This window comes from Caretta caretta, chromosome 17, assembly GCF_965140235.1.
Source record: "Caretta caretta isolate rCarCar2 chromosome 17, rCarCar1.hap1, whole genome shotgun sequence".
Taxonomy (NCBI): domain Eukaryota; kingdom Metazoa; phylum Chordata; order Testudines; family Cheloniidae; genus Caretta; species Caretta caretta.
In genome coordinates this window covers 13,128,231-13,146,545 of record NC_134222.1, presented here as the reverse complement: position 1 = coordinate 13,146,545, position 18,315 = coordinate 13,128,231, and the positions used below count along the sequence as shown (strand labels likewise).

Sequence of the window (18,315 nt, the reverse complement as noted above, 5' to 3'; positions counted from 1 at the left end):
AGAGCTTTTCTTTCTCAAAATGCTTTACCAATATGAATCTCTACAACTCTTCTGTGAGGGAGGCAAATGTTATCCCCATTTTACAGCTCTGGAAACCAAGGCACAGAGAAGTTGTGGCTTGCCAAAGCCACACATCAAACCAAATTGAAAGCCAGGATTAGAACATGGTATCGCCCATCTCTCAGGCCTGTGCTCAAACCACTGGATCATCCATACTGCTTCCCAGCTCTGGAAAAATTCATCTTATATGATTACTCAGGTGAGCCATGGCCTAATCCAATACCAATCAGTGAAGACACTGATCACCATCTTTTCCCCAAGCGAGCCAGGACTTCTTTTTTAGATTGGGTAGGGTTGTTTGTTTTTTGTTTTGCTTTTTTTATAGTATTATTTTCGGAGTGTAGGTTTTTTCCTTCTGTGATTGTTTTTCCTATTTAATTGTAGCATTAGAACATTTTATGCTAGTATCTTTAATCAGCATTCATTCTTACATGTCTGTGTCTTCAGCTGCACACAATAGTAATGAACTCCAACAGAAATAAATACTTTATCTTTTAGACAGAAAGCAGCCAGCAATGTGACCTCAGCTCAGTTCTAAATCCAGCTACATTCTTAACAGACACTGTATTGTTGTAAACAAGTTTGGGATTATTGGTAGAGAAATCTTCATAAATGGCTAATATGGAAAAACAGTGGAGGTATAAGCAGAGTTCCCAGAGGCTAGCATATTGGACTCTTATCCTTGACTTTCCAAAAACAAAGCAAAGTTATGGGTACAGGGAATGAGTCTAATACTGACTCCTGCATGTCTTTTGTAAACCATCATTTTCTTCTTGCGCAATCAGTCTGACTTCAGAATTAAAGAGGCTAAATGCTGTGCTGCAAAAAGGATTATTGATGGGAGGAAAAAACCCTGAACAATTACTCTGACAGAAGAGAGAGTATGTAGTTGCTGCAGTGGATAAACTGGGTTAGATACATTGGGTTAGATTGTGGCAAACCCTGCATGGGAGGACGTGGAGCAAAGAGATTTCTCTTCTTCACCCCGTGTAGAGACTGCCGTGGAAGGACAGGCCTTTTGGACAGGCTAGGGACACTAGCTGATCCCTATTTCAAGGAAGATGGTATCTTTGTTCTTAAAATATTCAAACAAAAAGCATACAAAAGAACTCTTGCCAATTAATCATTGAGTGCCTCAATTTTCCTGTCTGTAAAATTGGGATTATGATCTTTACCTGTTTTGTAAAACGTTATGAGATATGCACCACCACTCTATAAGTAGTGAAACAATAACAGGCATTTCTAAAAACACTTTACCTTTCCTCTGAAGAACAAATCTTGGTAGTTGTACTTAAGGGGATGCATACATGTCCATGCTGTCATGGCAAGTGCTAAATTCAAAGGACACTGATGATTATAGAATGGAAGCAAGCGTCTTGTTCCTTAAAAAAAAATAATTTTGTACATTTACAGAAGTTGATCCGGATGTCAGACATCTTTTATTCCAGATTCTTGCTTAAGGAATGGCAAATGTGTCTGTTTTGTGGGGGTAGCGGGGGAAATAAATTCTGTTCTTTGTAAATATGAGAGCAAATTAAAATGAAAGGGATGGTCAAAAAGTGGAGTAGAAATGGTTTCAATCAAAGATTGTCCTGATTTTTTTTTTTTTAAATTTCATCAAAATTTGAAAAATTTTGACTGGTTCTAGTAAATAGTGTTCAGCACATTATTCAAATATTAAGCAAATGTAGAGTTTTTTGTATGGTTAAATATAAAGTATTTCACAAGTGTATTATTATTAAAAACTGTATTGTGAATGTATTAAAGTTGAAACGTATTTTAGAACAGTTTCCAGTGCTTTTTATAAAAATGGTAACTGAACGGCTTAAGGAATTAGGTAAGATAAGATAGTCTTTCTCCTTTAGGACATTGTTTTTGGCCAGATTTGAAATGAATATGACATTTCTTTGGAGGCTCCTGTGAAATAAGGAGGTAGTCTGAGTTCTTAATGGGTATGCATCCACATCACAAAAATCACCAAACCTAATTAACACTGTTGTTTCAGCCTCAGCAGCATGGTTCAGATTTGAATGAACCATGTTGTCTCTCATAGGAATACTCTGTTCATAGAATCATGGACATCAGAGATGGTAAAGACCTGTCAGGTCATCTTGTCTTTGGGAATGTGGGATTTTTCCTTCAGGTCAAAGTAGAGACATATTGGTGGAGCAGCCTGGAAAAATTTGTACTACGGCTGCTTATGCTGTGTATGTTCTTTGGATAAACAGAGGGCTTCAGTCTCCAGGGCTGTCATTCAGGCTCCTTTCATGAGTATTAAGTTCACTCTTTTTGCACGCACACAAACCAGAGCAGCACATCGCTTGTCACTGTTTTCTCATGTAAATGCCTTGGCTGTTGAATGGTTACTAGGGTGCATACATAAGTGATAAGGCATTTAAGTGTCTTAAATATTATAAGGTGTTTGTCAGCCTTTGAAATCTGGTACTATGTCTGAGGACCATTTAAAACTGAAATGGTATCTGGAAGGGATGTAAATATAATTTTAAAAAGTACCTGTTTAAATTATTAAAATTTAATCGGTTAACTGGTTAACCAGTTTGGACCTCACGATGCCTAGGATGGTGCGTCTCCCCTCCCTCGTTGCCCCGGACAGACTGGGAAGGGCAGCTGCACTCATACCGGGGGTGACACAACAAGTCTAGCCAGGAGAGCCTGGGGCAGTTGAGTGATCCCAGCACCCCCCTCGCATCATCAGTACCCAGGGAAAGAGGCCCCAGGTATCTAGTTTGTCCCAGTGTGGCCTCTGCAGATGCTCTGTGCCACCCCAGCAGCAGCTTCCCTTCCCTTCAAATATCAGCTGAAGCCACAGCACCAGTGGCACAGGCAGAGGCGAGGGGCTACTTTACCCCCCAACGGGACCCGCAGCCTCTGCCCGCCCCCCACGGTCGAAACGCTTTCCCTTTGCCTGGCTGGCCACCCCCCACGAAGCCTCTGGCCTAGCGGTTTGTTTGTCCTGCTTCCCTGCACTGCCAAGCGTTCCTTCGCCTAGCGAGCGGTATCCTTCCGCCGGGGTCGTCACCCCTGGGTCCGTGCAAATATTTCCCCTCAGGTCAGCGGGGCTGGAGGGACTGTTTTTACCAACTAAGGGGTGTGCAGGACCCTCCTTGTTGCTGGACCGAAGACCCCGCTGGGCTAATGCGTTAATATCGACCCAGCCCTTTTAAGAGGGTGCTGGCCTCCCTGTGGCCTCTTGTGATGCCTGCCCCTTCCTGGCTGCCATAATTACCTCCTGCCAGCGTCCCAAAAATGACATCTCTGCTTCAGGAAAACCTGTTCGAGACCCGGGCACAGCCCCCAGCAGGACTTCTACCAGCTGATTGTCACCTGGAAGGAGGTGGGTGAACGAGGGAGGGTTAATGATAAGACTGGTACTTATCAGTCAACCGTTTAATATTTTATTTCCCTGGTATCTGGAGGGCATAGGCATGCAGACAATGACCAGCTGGTTGCAAAGGCCCAGACATCTGAGCACAGTTCTGTGAGTTTGGCATTTCTTTCCTCTTGAAGAATGTGAGGTTTCCTCTTTCTTGAAACCTCCTACAGTTCTGAGAAACTGATGAGAAGCTATTTGGAGTTGCTATAAATATACATTTAAATACTCTTTGGAATTCTATTAAATAACTTGGAAAGAAGCTTTAGTCCTTTTAAAATGGGAGGTTGCTCCTAGATGGCAAACTAGTAAAACCATAAATATTAACTGATTCTTTTTTATTCTAGTTTACTAATTAATAATAAGAAGAACAATAATGAAATATTGGGCAAATACAGATTGCAATAAAGAAATGAGATTCCTCTAATTTTAAAATAGTTCTTGAACAATTACTTTTATTCAAAAGGGGGGTGAGGGTTAAAATTTTATCTTAACTCCCATTTTCATTGTATCTAAACTTACTAAATTACAACTACTGACCTTTTATTATAAGATGTCTTTATTACTGCTGCAGATTCCCTCACCAGTCGTACCAGTTCTATCTCTAGCAGTGTGATATAGCTGTGTGGTTCTCCCCTAAGCCATTAAGGCGGGCTGAGATCACTGCTACTTTGATATCGTGACCTGGTCAATAGGACCAGAGTGATAAAATATAGCTTTTGAGAGCAGTGAGAAACACATTCTGGCATATGACAGCACCTTTGGGCTTAGCTGTTGGGAAGATATGTATTTCACTAGGATGTAAAATAAATACTGAAATATGTTTTCTTCCATTCTTTCCACTTCAGTAATAAAGCTCTTAAAGGAGGAAAAATGTGTATTTTTTTTTAATTTGTAGATTAATGAGTAGAATTATTATGGAGAGTGAATCCAAGGTATAGTAAGGCTTTATGGGTGCACTCTCTATTGAAGTCAGTGGGAGTTTTCCATTGACTTCAATAGAGGCATTTACATCAAGGCTAGACAGTTATGTGTTGATGGCCAATTAAGGACACTTCACTCTAACGATGGGCCATAGAAGAAACTTATCTTGCCCAGATAGCTCTCCCTGAGGATGCCTCAGACACTGAGTGGCCAATGGCCCACCCCTGTGATCCAGCCAACTATGTAAGGACATGTGATCCTGGACTCCATCTTTGGCCAGTCACTTTCCACAAACAGGGGCTGTGGGCTTTGATTGGGACATACAGTAAAATTCCAAGCACATGGCAGAGGATATAAAAAGACACCTGAGACATCTCCTTTTTGTCTTCATTTCCTATTTCATTTCTCTGGACTGGATTTTTTAACAAAGAAGCTCTAAACAAGGACTGATGATCCCCAATCTACTTGGGTGATTCTAGAGAGACTTTTGCAAGCTAGCAGTTCATTCCATCACTGCTATGATCCTGATCTATGAACACTGAAAGTACTTGTATGTATATGATCTGTTAACCATTCAATAACACTCTTCTTTTAAAAAAGAAAAGGAGTACTTGTGGCACCTTAGAGACTAACCAATTTATTTGAGCATGAGCTTTCGTGAGCTACAGCTCACTTCATCAGATGCATACCGTGGAAACTGCAGCAGACTTTATATATACACAGAGAATATGAAACAATACCTCCTCCCACCCCACTGTCCTGCTGGTAATAGCTTATCTAAAGTGATCATCAGGTGGGCCATTTCCAGCACAAATCCAGGTTCTCTCACCCTCCACCCCCCCACACAAATTCACTCTCCTGCTGGTGCTAGCCCATCCAAAGTGACAACTCTTTACATAATCAAGTCGGGCTATTTCCTGCATAAATCCAGGTTTTCTCACATCCCCCCCACCCCCATACACACACAAACTCACTCTCCTGCTGGTAATAGCTCATCTAAACTGACCACTCTCCAAGTTTAAATCCAAGTTAAACCAGAACATCTGGGGGGGGGGGGGTAGGAAAAAACAAGAGGAAACAGGCTACCTTGCATAATGACTTAGCCACTCCCAGTCTCTATTTAAGCCTAAATTAATAGTATCCAATTTGCAAATGAATTCCAATTCAGCAGTTTCTCGCTGGAGTCTGGATTTGAAGTTTTTTTGTTTTAAGATAGCGACCTTCATGTCTGTGATTGCGTGACCAGAGAGATTGAAGTGTTCTCCGACTGGTTTATGAATGTTATAATTCTTGACATCTGATTTGTGTCCATTTATTCTTTTACGTAGAGACTGTCCAGTTTGACCAATGTACATGGCAGAGGGGCATTGCTGGCACATGATGGCATATATCACATTGGTGGATGTGCAGGTGAACGAGCCTCTGATAGTGTGACTGATGTTATTAGGCCCTGTGATGGTGTCCCCTGAATATTCAGGGCCTAATAACATCAGCCACACTATCAGAGGCTCGTTCACCTGCACATCCACCAATGTGATATATGCCATCATGTGCCAGCAATGCCCCTCTGCCATGTACATTGGTCAAACTGGACAGTCTCTACGTAAAAGAATAAATGGACACAAATCAGATGTCAAGAATTCTAACATTCATAAACCAGTCGGAGAACACTTCAATCTCTCTGGTCACGCAATCACAGACATGAAGGTCGCTATCTTAAAACAAAAAAACTTCAAATCCAGACTCCAGCGAGAAACTGCTGAATTGGAATTCATTTGCAAATTGGATACTATTAATTTAGGCTTAAATAGAGACTGGGAGTGGCTAAGTCATTATGCAAGGTAGCCTGTTTCCTCTTGTTTTTTCCTACCCCCCCCCCCCCCCCCCAATGTTCTGGTTTAACTTGGATTTAAACTTGGAGAGTGGTCAGTTTAGATGAGCTATTACCAGCAGGAGAGTGAGTTTGTGTGTGTATGGGGGTGGGGGGGATGTGAGAAAACCTGGATTTATGCAGGAAATAGCCCGACTTGATTATGTAAAGAGTTGTCACTTTGGATGGGCTAGCACCAGCAGGAGAGTGAATTTGTGTGGGGGGGTGGAGGGTGAGAGAACCTGGATTTGTGCTGGAAATGGCCCACCTGATGATCACTTTAGATAAGCTATTACCAGCAGGACAGTGGGGTGGGAGGAGGTATTGTTTCATATTCTCTGTGTATATATAAAGTCTGCTGCAGTTTCCACGGTATGCATCTGATGAAGTGAGCTGTAGCTAAATAACCAAATAAATTGGTTAGTCTCTAAGGTGCCACAAGTACTCCTTTTCTTTTTGCGAATACAGACTAACACGGCTGTTACTCTGAAACTCTTCTTTTAGATTATTAAACCTTTAGTTTTTAGCTACTAAAGGATTGGCATCGGCATGATTATTGGGTAAGATCTGAGTTATATATTGACCTCGCTAAGTGGCTGATGCCTTGGGATTGGAAGGATCCTGTATCTGATTAAATTGGTTTTCAGTAACCACTCATCATAAAGTCCAGCGTCTGGGTGGTGCTTTCCTACCTCTCATGGATGTTGAGGCTTAATTTCACTGATTTTTGTAAAGTGTTTTAAAATCCTCAGGTGGAAGGTGCTATAGGAGTAGTCCAAAGTATTATTAATAAATAATTTGAGGCAGAGACAAAGCATTGAAAATTCCAACTCGAAAGATTAATGCTTCAGTAAGTTATGCATGTGTGGAAACAAGGGATTGTAATGGAAGCTGCTTTGCCACGTTGGTCTACTAAATACCAGTTTAGGTAGATAGCCAAAGAAAAGACATCTACAGAATTATCGTGACAATCAAGGTCAGAGACCATGCATCAACTCTAGTGAAAATGACCTCTGGAAATAACTCTGTTATTAGGGAAGTGTTTGCATCTGACCATTCATTTGTTCAGAATTCTATGTAAATATATATATATATTTCTTTTCAACAGAGCAGAAAAGCTACAGTTGCTTAACCACAGGCCAATGACCGCAGTTGAGATACAGCTGGTAAGTTACAGTTCTCCTAACTGCTTAAAATCCATATATTAATGCATCTTTAATCTTGCAGATCAATTGAATAATCATTTGCTCATGGTCACTAACTGATAGGACCTCTGTACACATCTTTATATTCATGTTTTCTGATTTTGTTTTCTTTCCTCTCTGCTTCCCCTAAGAGACCTCTCTATAAGACTTACCCCTCTTCCTCTCAGAACCCACAGCAGGGGCAACTCTTCACTCTCACGTTTGTGTCAGTGTTTCAGATGGAAAATAGCCATCAGAATTGTTAAATGGAGGTATAATCTCATGTCCTAGGAATACATTTACCTAAGGGTTTCTTCTGTTGCTTTGTAAAGTCAAATACTTTGGAATATGAAATTTGATTTAGAAAACTACTGTGGTATATTCCTTTTCATTATTTTTCTAAGGTACAAGGAAGGCAAACATTTGGGAGAGAACAATAGTTAGCAATGTCTGCCGCTGTGCTTTTGAAGTGACCGTGTAGCATGAGAACTCTACAGTGGGAAGAAGAAAAGGAGTACTTGTGGCACTTTAGAGACTAACCAATTTATTTGAGCATAAGCTGGGAAGCTATCAGTTGGAAGTCATCCATTATCAATCTGCTGGAACATAACGTTTGGATAAAGGAATATTACAGATAAAAAGGGATAGATAGGTTAAATGTTCTCCAGAGCATCGTGTAAAGAACACAAATGCTGTATTAATAAGGAGATTATTGTAACAAGGCTATTCCTCTAATAAGGCTGTCTTGCATGGAGAACATCTGTTGATTGTGTAATAGCCGGATTGTATTCTGTTGCAAAAGTGTATGGGTTAGAAGTGGATGCTAATAGGACTGCATCCTTACTTCTTATATTCCTTGATAGCCAAGAACTAGCATTTCTAGCAGAGAAAACAGCTGATCTGATATCCCAGGAACTGCTATTGTCAAGTTTATCTACGAGTTAATGCCACTTTCTGCAGCTGCAAACAAGAGTATGAAGGCTTCACTCGTTTTGTTAGGCAGCTTTTCAGAAGAGATGAAGTAGAGCCTTCAAATGTTTTAGAATTTCTTTCTATTTCTGTTAGCTTCCTGTATTGCACTTACAATTCATTAGGTTTCAGCACAGTTCACATTCTATCTTCTCTTCTTCTTAAAATGTACTCATCTTATTTGGGGACAATGTATACCTTCAGATCAGCGGCACTGCTATGGGTACCCGCATGGCCCCACAGTATGCCAACATTTTTATGGCTGATTTAGAACAACGCTTCCTCAGCTCTCGTCCCCTAAAGCCCCTACTCTACTTGCGCTATATTGATGACATCTTCATCATCTGGACCCATGGAAAAGAAGCCCTTGAGGAATTCCACCATGATTTCAACAATTTCCATCCCACCACCAACCTCAGCCTGGTCCAGTCCACACAAGAGATCCACTTCCTGGACACTACAGTGCTAATAAACAATGGCCACATAAACACCACCCTATACCGGAAACCTACTAACCGCTATTCCTACCTGCATGCCTCCAGCTTTCACCCTGACCACACCACACGATCCATCGTCTACAGCCAAGCTCTGCGATACAACCGCATTTGCTCCAACCCCTCAGACAGAGACAAACACCTACAAGATCTCTGTCAAGCTTTCTTACAACTACAATACCCACCTGCAGAAGTAAAGAAACAGATTGATAGAGCCAGAAGAGTTCCCAGAAGTTACCTACTACAGGACAGGCCTAACAAAGAAAATAACAGAACGCCACTAGCGGTCACCTTCAGCCCCCAACTAAAACCCCTCCAACGCATTATTAAGGATCTACAACCTATCCTAAAGGATGACCCAACACTCTCACAAGTCTTGGGAGACAGGCCAGTCCTTGCCTACAGACAGCCCCGCAACCTGAAGCAAATACTCACCAACAACCACATACCACACAACAGAACCACTAACCCAGGAACTTATCCTTGCAACAAAGCCCGTTGCCAATTGTGCCCACATATCTATTCAGGGGACACCATCACAGGGCCTAATAACATCAGCCACACTATCAGAGGCTCGTTCACCTGCACATCCACCAATGTGATATATGCCATCATGTGCCAGCAATGCCCCTCTGCCATGTACATTGGTCAAACTGGACAGTCTCTACGTAAAAGAATAAATGGACACAAATCAGATGTCAAGAATTCTAACATTCATAAACCAGTCGGAGAACACTTCAATCTCTCTGGTCACGCAATCACAGACATGAAGGTCGCTATCTTAAAACAAAAAAACTTCAAATCCAGACTCCAGCGAGAAACTGCTGAATTGGAATTCATTTGCAAATTGGATACTATTAATTTAGGCTTAAATAGAGACTGGGAGTGGCTAAGTCATTATGCAAGGTAGCCTGTTTCCTCTTGTTTTTTCCTACCCCCCCCCCCCCAGATATTCTGGTTTAACTTGGATTTAAACTTGGAGAGTGGTCAGTTTAGACCAGCAGGAGAGTGAGTTTGTGTGTGTATGGGGGTGGGGGGGGAAGTGAGAGAACCTGGATCTATGCAGGAAATAGCCCGACTTGATTATGTAAAGAGTTGTCACTTTGGATGGGCTAGCACCAGCAGGAGAGTGAATTTGTGTGGGGGGGTGGAGGGTGAGAAAACCTGGATTTGTGTTGGAAATGGCCCACCTGCTGATCACTTTAGATAAGCTATTACCAGCAGGACAGTGGGGTGGGAGGAGGTATTGTTTCATATTCTCTGTGTGTATATAAAGTCTGCTGCAGTTTCCACGGTACACATCTGATGAAGTGAGCTGTGGCTCACGAAAGCTCATGCTCAAATAAATTGGTTAGTCTCTAAGGTGCCACAAGTACTCCTTTTCTTTTTACTCATCTTATTGTCACTTTCAAGACATCCTTTGTATTTGACTGCTTCCTCAGTCACTAATTCTCTTGTCTAGCCACATAACATGAATGCATCCGATGAAGTGAGCTGTAGCTCACGAAAGCTTATGCTCAAATAAATTTGTTAGTCTCTAAGGTGCCACAAGTACTCCTTTTCTTTTTGTGATAACATGGAGTGTATCTGTTTATGCTCCAATATCCAGCTATCAGTTTCAGCTTCAGGTCCATGAGGCAAGTTAAGCAAAATATGACTTTTGAGTTGGAGTAAAGTGACTGCACTGGTACATCATTTGTACCTCAATTCTTTCAAGGTTTAGCAATATAAAAGTTAAAATTGCTCTATTAAAACTGATGAGTTGCTGCAATAAAACAAGTTAAATGCGAATTCACCAATTTTGGTACGTAACCATTCTCTAAGTAACCCAAAGCAATCTGTTATATAATTAGAAATTGCTCTTAGGAGGTAATGTGATGTTACAGTTGGCAACTAATCTTGAGTTCATCCCCAAACTGTACCCCAGACTAGACAATAGAATGAATTATTGATGTATCTGTGCAAGTTTTTCCAACATCAGAATAGGTTAAGATGAGTGGATTGCTCATATGTACACATGGCGTTGCCAAAGTAAGTCAGCAGAAAACTTAAACTACATAGATCCTTCATTAAACTAATCAATCTTTGCGGAGTAACAAATATTAGGCTGTCACAGGCCATTTTTGTGAAGGTTGCCTTTGGGATCTGTGTAATGAATGGCTGTTTACTGATATAATGGCAAGAGTTAGTGTTACAGCATCCTCAAGCAAGTAGAACCTCCATGTATTTATAAGGAATTTAATTCATAAAAACAGAAGCCACTGGGAGTTTTGTCATTCACTTTAGGAGGACAGGGATTGTCTATACACAAGTTTCCATGAAAGCAAGTCTGTTAGCTGGATTAGAGGATTTGAAAGGCAAAATATACAAGTAAATAAATATGAACTCTAAAATGATCTTGATTGCACTGTGAACTTTTTTTTCTTAAAAGCTTTGACTCATCCCTGGCTACAGATCTGCAGCAATAGATACAGAACATTTTTAACAATAAGTTTCACAAAAAGCAGGTGAATTAATTCAATTTTAAAAAGAGACACCTTCTGGAACTAGTTATAAAACAAACCATGTCCCCAAAAGTGTGTTTAAGTATGTGTGTGTATGTGTAATTTCCCCAATTTATTTTGAGTAATTTATGTAAAACGGTATTTAGTACTATTTGTTTTCTTTTTGGCTTCAAGTCTTTTTATCCTCTCCTGTACAATTCCTGCCCTGTAATAGTGCACAAGATATAAATCAGGGTAACTATATTTAATCTAAAAGACCTCTCCACAGAAAGATGCATCTTTTTTGTTTTAATTGAGGTCTTTTTTGTTTATGTCCTCCTCTTGCATAATCATTCCACTTTGTTTATAGTTTCCTTCTCCAGATTGTTGCTGAGATAGTTTTTAAACAATAACAACAAAAGCAGCATGAAATTCTAATCCTTATCCCACTGGATTAAACACTGTATGCAATACAGCTATCTTGACCTCTAGCTTTAATCTCAAACATATGTTGTTCATGGCTCAGTGACTCACACAGAGAAAGAAAAAAGAAAGACAGTAATGTTGATCTAACCATGACATGGGTTCCAACTTTATGTAACGCTTAACAATGATGTGTTAGAAGAGTGAGGAGCTTCTCTTTAAAGAACAAATTGTTCCATATCTGTCTCTCATTGGAGCAGTAGGTGTTAATTTTGCATATTTTAAAACTAGACTTCCACACCTGGGAGTTCACTGCCTCATAGTATCCACTCCAGGCAACCAAACTGGCAGATTGTCATTTATTGTTGACCAGAGAATAATAACACCTATTGCTCTGGAAAATGCAAAAAGCTGGAAGGTTTAAACATTTCATGTTCTCAACAATGTACTTTGCGTACTTGTCTAGTTTCCTATCACAAGGAGATGAATCCAGCCACTCAGTCTTTTGCTGTATTTCTTTTTCTTATGGTCTGTCTTATTTGTATGTTTGTGCTGAACATCTTGGAATTACTCTACATTTGAGGAAACTGCAAGTATTTCCTTGCTTAAAGTGTCTCCTACATTCGAACAAAAGAATATTGTGATTGGTAGCTCTGAGAAGTACCAAAATGCACCTTTTCTCTTTTTTGTTATTGATTTTTGCATTTAATAGTCTTGAAACTATTATCTACAAAAAAACAATAATGTGCAACCCACAAATTGTTCTCTTCACTGGCACTAAGTCTTATTAGCACATCAAAAATTGTTCACCAGTGCAGGGTATTTTAAAGTTCCTTGTATTGTTTATTCTCCAGCATTTGCAATATATATTTGTGGATCAAATGCCTAAGGAAACAGCCGTTTTTCAGCTGAAAATATTTTATTCAATCACATTACAGAACAGTGCTCACTTACAATATCTTTTCTCCGGACTCCTGCATTGAACCTATCATAGTGACCACTGCTGAGCAGGAGAAAAAAATCGTGACTGTTGCTCATAATATTAACATATCACATTGGAATGTAATAATTGAATTGAAGTATTTGTCTGTGTCAAATGGGAAGCATGATTGACTGCAGCATGGCAATACATTTGATCTTGTTAGCCCCACAATTGCATTTTCCTGAAAAAAAAACAGACCCATGTATTCATATATATTGTGACAGGGTCGGGCCAGATGGCTATAGGAGAGTGATTTTTTTTTTCTCACAAGAAAAGTTGAATTTTTATTTATTAGGCAGACAGTACAAAGAGATTCACTTAGATTTCTGACTCTGTGCTTGTGCCTTCAACACTTTCACAACAATCTTCTCTTCAATAAGGAAAGCTCGTTTGATTCTGTCACGGACACATTTAGCACACATGGAACTGCCATGGGCTCTGCTAATATGCTTCTTTGTTTTTGACAACCTCATAAGGACTTTAGGGCACACAGCACGAACACCGCGAAGTCTTCCTGGACACACACCACATGCAGACTTCGGTGCCTTGCCAACTTTCTTAGTGTAAAGAAGGCAGATATATTAGCCCCAGGTTAAGTAGGTCTCTTTTCCTTGGGTAAGGTAACAGGGAAGGTTCCAGAACAATCAGGAACTTTCTGGAAACAATTGAGGCAGACAGGCTGATTACAACACCTGCAGCCAATCAAGAAACTGCTAGAATCGATTAAGGCAGGCTAATCAGGGCACCTGGGTTTAAAAAGGAGCTCACTTCAGTTTGTGGTGTGCGTGTGAGGAGCTGGGAGCAAGAGGTGCAAGAAGCTGAGAGTGAGAAGGCGTACTACTGGAAGACTGAGAAATACAAGCATTATTAGACATCAGGAGGAAGGTCCCGTGGTGAGAATAAAGAAGGTGTTGGGAGGAGGCCATGGGGAAATAGCCCAGGGAGTTGTAGCTGTCACACAGCTGTTACAGGAGCCACTTTAGAGAGCTGCAATCAACAGGGCCCTGGGCTGGATCCCGGAGTAGAGGGCGGGCCTGGGTTCCCCCCATCCTCCCAACTCCCTACTTGATACTGGAGGAGTTGACCTGGACTGTGGGTTCCACCAGAGGGGAAGGTCTCTGGCCTTTTCCCCGATCTACTAGGTGGATCAGCAGAGACTGCGGGGATTGTTCTTCTTCCTTTCCCCATGCTGGCCAGTGATGAGGCTAACTGAGTGAATGGCAGATTTAAGCCACGAAAGTGGCCAAACTGAGGGCTGCTGTGAGCCTCTGAGGTGAGAAAATCTGCCAATAAGCGCAGGAACCACCAAGGCAGAGGAGGAACTTTGTCACAATACAAATGCAACTCGTATGCTACAGCATCCGCGACAGAGAGATTTTACAATGATTTAGGGTAGCGAAAAGGTGAGTGCTGAAATGCAGCAGCATCTTTGGAATTATTTATTAGAACCAGTAGCATAGACACTATGATTTATTGCATTTCTTCCACTTTGATTTTAATTAGGTTCTTACTCTGAGCCTTGAGAGAGACACGTGTCTGTCTGGTTGTATTGGGGAGAGTTTTTTAACATGTACCTTCTGTTACTGTAATGCCAGGTGCTTTACACTAGTCACATGAAGCTTTTTTAAAGCCCACCTGTATCTCCAAACACAATATAAACACGGAGAACATAGTAAACATTAAAAATGTCCAGTCCAATTGAAATGTTGGCTGACTATGCCATGCTGTCGACATGGCATCATTTGCTGAGGTAATCTATCTCCATTTGGATTGTGTGGTCCTGCCAATAAATACACTATATATAATTCATTGACCAAAAAAAATATTATTTTTCCCAGCGTAAAGTTTTGCATTCCCTTCTGCTTAGAGTTTGTATTTGTTGCTTTTACAACTTTAGCTCGTTGCAGGATAGAGGTTAGCAGGACTGCTTTATAATCCATAAATGATTTGGTATTTGTTCCTTTGTTTGTGAACCTTTAGATATAAATGTTAGTACTTAAAATGTTTGTTTCTTTCCCTCCTTTTGTGTTTTTCCTTCTATATTATTTTTTCTGCGAGGTTAGTGTTTCCTCGAGAGACTACTATACAGTAATCAGGGAGCATTTTGTCGTCTTGTAAATCAGGAGCCTGTGTGTAAATCAGAAGACTGTGTGCTAAAGTCTGGAGCACTTAGAATGAGCCACTGAATCTCCTTCTGTTTCCTTGTTTTGATGTTTTTATTTGACTCCTTTCCATTTGTCTCTTTGTCTGTATCTCGGTCATGCTTAATCTTTTGCATTTCTCCTTTAACATGTTACTTTGCTGTTTTCTAATTGCATAATACATTTCATGTCATTACACTTGCTGGTTTTTTTTTTTTTTTTTGCTGGGGAGGAAATCTAATTTTCTAGTTTATTCTTTTGATCCTTGAACTCTGGTTATACTGCACCTCTGCAGAAGAATGGACCACAATAGCAAGCGCTCAGCCCATCCCAAACACAAAGACTTTGTGTGTTGGCCCCATTCCAATATATAAGAACTTCTAAAGAAGAACGAGGGTGCATGCTTAAGTCACTGTTTGGAATCAACCAGTCCTACAAGATTTCCTTATTCAAGTATTATTATTAATGTCAGCATGACTATTCACATGAGGAGTTGCAGCAGGATTAAACACTACAGTTTACCAAATGAAACAACACTCTGGACAATTAATGCACTATCATTAGCACTGAGAAATTAATCATTCAGTCTTAACTAGCTTTGGCTCTCTAAGGAGCAAAAGATCTGTCTCTTTTTGTATGTTTGTACAGTGCCTAACACAATAGGGCTCTGGCCCTACAATAATACTTACTAATTGATAATGTAACACTATAATATGGTGCACAACCAGGTAGACCAATCTCCCTTTCTACAGCACTGTTAGTAATAGGATGACAGGTCAGTTGTTTGAATTCAAGCCTTTTCAGTTGCTTTAGCAAGGAAAAGTAAACTGAAAAAAGTTTCAAAGTTTTGAGGATCTTAATTTTGGATTTAGGTGCCTAAAATGGCAATTAGGTGCCTAAATCCCTTTGTGGATCTAGCTTATTGTGTCAACAGATATGAGTGGCCCCCAAGATATCATTTATAATTCCCATAGAAATTTTAACTTCAGAAAAAAAATCAAAAGTATGACAGTCTGGAAGTGAATAGTTAAGAGATGCAGCCATTTTCTTCCTGCCATATGTGTCTCCAAACTTGCTATCAACCCATGCAAGTTACACCCTCCCACGTTGCCAGTACTATATCCCCCTGTGTTGTGTTCTAAAATAATAATATGTTGTTGAATGCATGCAGGAGAATTAATATATTGCTCACTCCTTTAGAGCGAACTGTTTCAAAATTAAGTACTTAGCGGGCCTTAGCGTATGGCAGAGCTCCCTAAGTTTTCTGCTAGTGCAGTGTGTTGAATGAATAGTTAAACTTTTTATGAATAAAAAGAAAAACCGTAAAGGTGGGACTCTGCAAAGCATTCAGTGTTGGCCTAACTGTTCCCTTTGAAGCATGGCAAAGACTCCCATTGATTTCAGTCAGAACAGAGACCAGTGCTGAGCACTCTTAAAAATCCCCCCAAAATGTTTATTTAAAAATAACACCCCTAAAAACAAACAAATAAAACCTAAAAGGCATTTCTTTCCTCCACAGGCTAACAGGAAAAAAAAGAAATTTGGAATCTCTATACCAAAGACAACATTTGCAAAAGCACCTAAGTTCCTTTTTCAAAAATGATCTAAGCACTTAAGCGCTTACGCCTATTAACTTTAGGCACCTAAGTCACTCAGACATTTTTTGACAATGTTATGCCAAGTCACGTTAGGGAGGTCCTGAGCCCAAAGTCTTAGAAAAATGTCCAAAAGAAACTTCTGCCAAATGTTCATAACATTATAACTTTAAAACTGGCTCATTTTTAACACATTTTCTTTAAAAATACTAATGTACCCTGGGATGACATATGGAAAGCGACACTTTAGAAAATAAGTTTCTTTTTGGAGAAGATGGGGGTCTTACAAATCTGGCTTATAGTGTGGAGAGCTAGTTCCCATCATAACTATGGAGCAACTATCATTCCGCAGTACATTTTTTATCATCAAGATTCAGCTTTTTAAAAGCAAAAGTTTGCATAATGAGCTCAGACAATGTGTAATGTCCAGTTAATGCAGCACCGCCTAACTGGGTAAATCTTCCCTCTGGAGGTGAGGGAGGAAGTGTGGATTTTACAATGACAGTAGGTTGTTTTGGATTTGCAGATGGTAGAGGAAAGTGAAGAAAGACTAACAGAAGAGCAGATTGAGTCACTTCTTCAGACACTTTCCAGCATTCTTCCAGGGAACCCAGAGGAAGAGCTGCAGAGACAGGCGACAATGGCAGCTGAAGAAGAAGGTGACCCAGAATAGACAGCATCTGAACCTAAGTTGGCAACATCATCAAAAGCTTAATGAGTAAAGAACCAGCTAAACTTTCTGATTGCAAAGACCATGTCTGGGGTTTTTCACCCAGGGCTTAATCTTGTGTGACATCGTTGTACAGTACGTTAATGTTTTGTTGTGTAAATCATAAAAGCAACAGTTGTTTATAAGAAACATAAATCAAAGGAGAGCTCTCATGTCAGCCTGTTTTGAGATGTGAGAAAGATAGTAAGTGGCTTCATAATACAGCAGTTTGTGAAATAGTGAAAATAAACGTTATGCTTGAATATTCTTTTTTTCCATTACCCATGTAACAGCTGTTCTTTTTTGAGGAGGGTATATGCAGCTGGCAGTGTTCTCATTATCATAGCAATACACTATAATTATAATTGATTTCATATGTTTTTGAATTACTCAACTGTTTTTCAGAGTGCAGTTTACAATGCAGTGCAAATTGTGTGTGGAAGAAGCCATTTCAGGGTATCAGTACACAGAATAAAGTTTAAAAACTGTTTAATATCCATATAAGATCAGTAGTAATAATAGATCCTTATAACTACTAATATCTTTAGGGTTATACCATGGAAGTGGAGGAATGTAAAGGCTGTATTGATATGGTAACTAGTCTCAAGGACACCTCTGATATGACCCTATGCTTATTTTAAATATAGGGCCAGATCCTCAGCTGATGTAAATGGACAGAATCCCATCAAAGTCAAGAGAGTGATGCTGATTCACACCAGTTGAGGATCTGGCCCATGAAGTTAGGGTTCTCAGTAATACAAACAAAAAAATTTATAAGTATAAGGCTGCTGTTTTCCTTTGAAATCACCTGTTGTCTAGGTCTAACACAGGGGTGGGCAAACTTTTTGGGCCGAGGGCCACATCTGGGTGGGGAAATTGTATGCAGGGCTGGGGCAGAGGGTTGGGGTGTGGGAGGGGGTGCAGTGTGCAGGAACGGGCTCAGGGCAAGGGATTGAGGCAGAGGAGGGGTACAGGGTGTATGAGGGGGCTCAGAAGGGGGTTGAGGTGCAGGAGGGGGCTCAGGGCAGGGGTGCAGGAGGGGTGCAGACTGGGAGGGAGCTCAGGGCACGGGGTTGGGGTGCAGGAGAGG

General features: G+C 40.5%; 1 protein-coding gene across 3 annotated transcripts in view; it reads left to right on the top strand.

Annotated features, from left to right (window-relative positions):
- The window catches only part of CRCP (CGRP receptor component), a 44,882-nt gene extending 27,153 nt beyond the window's left edge, over positions 1–17,729 (top strand). For all 3 annotated transcript variants that reach the window (XM_048824075.2, XM_048824074.2, XM_048824076.2), the window contains 2 exons: positions 7,354–7,411; positions 17,043–17,729. In XM_048824075.2, the coding sequence (XP_048680032.2) occupies positions 7,354–7,411; positions 17,043–17,189 (205 nt within the window). In that variant the 3' untranslated portion in view covers positions 17,190–17,729. The remainder of the gene's footprint in view (positions 1–7,353; positions 7,412–17,042) is intronic.
- The last annotated feature ends 586 nt before the right edge of the window (positions 17,730–18,315 follow it).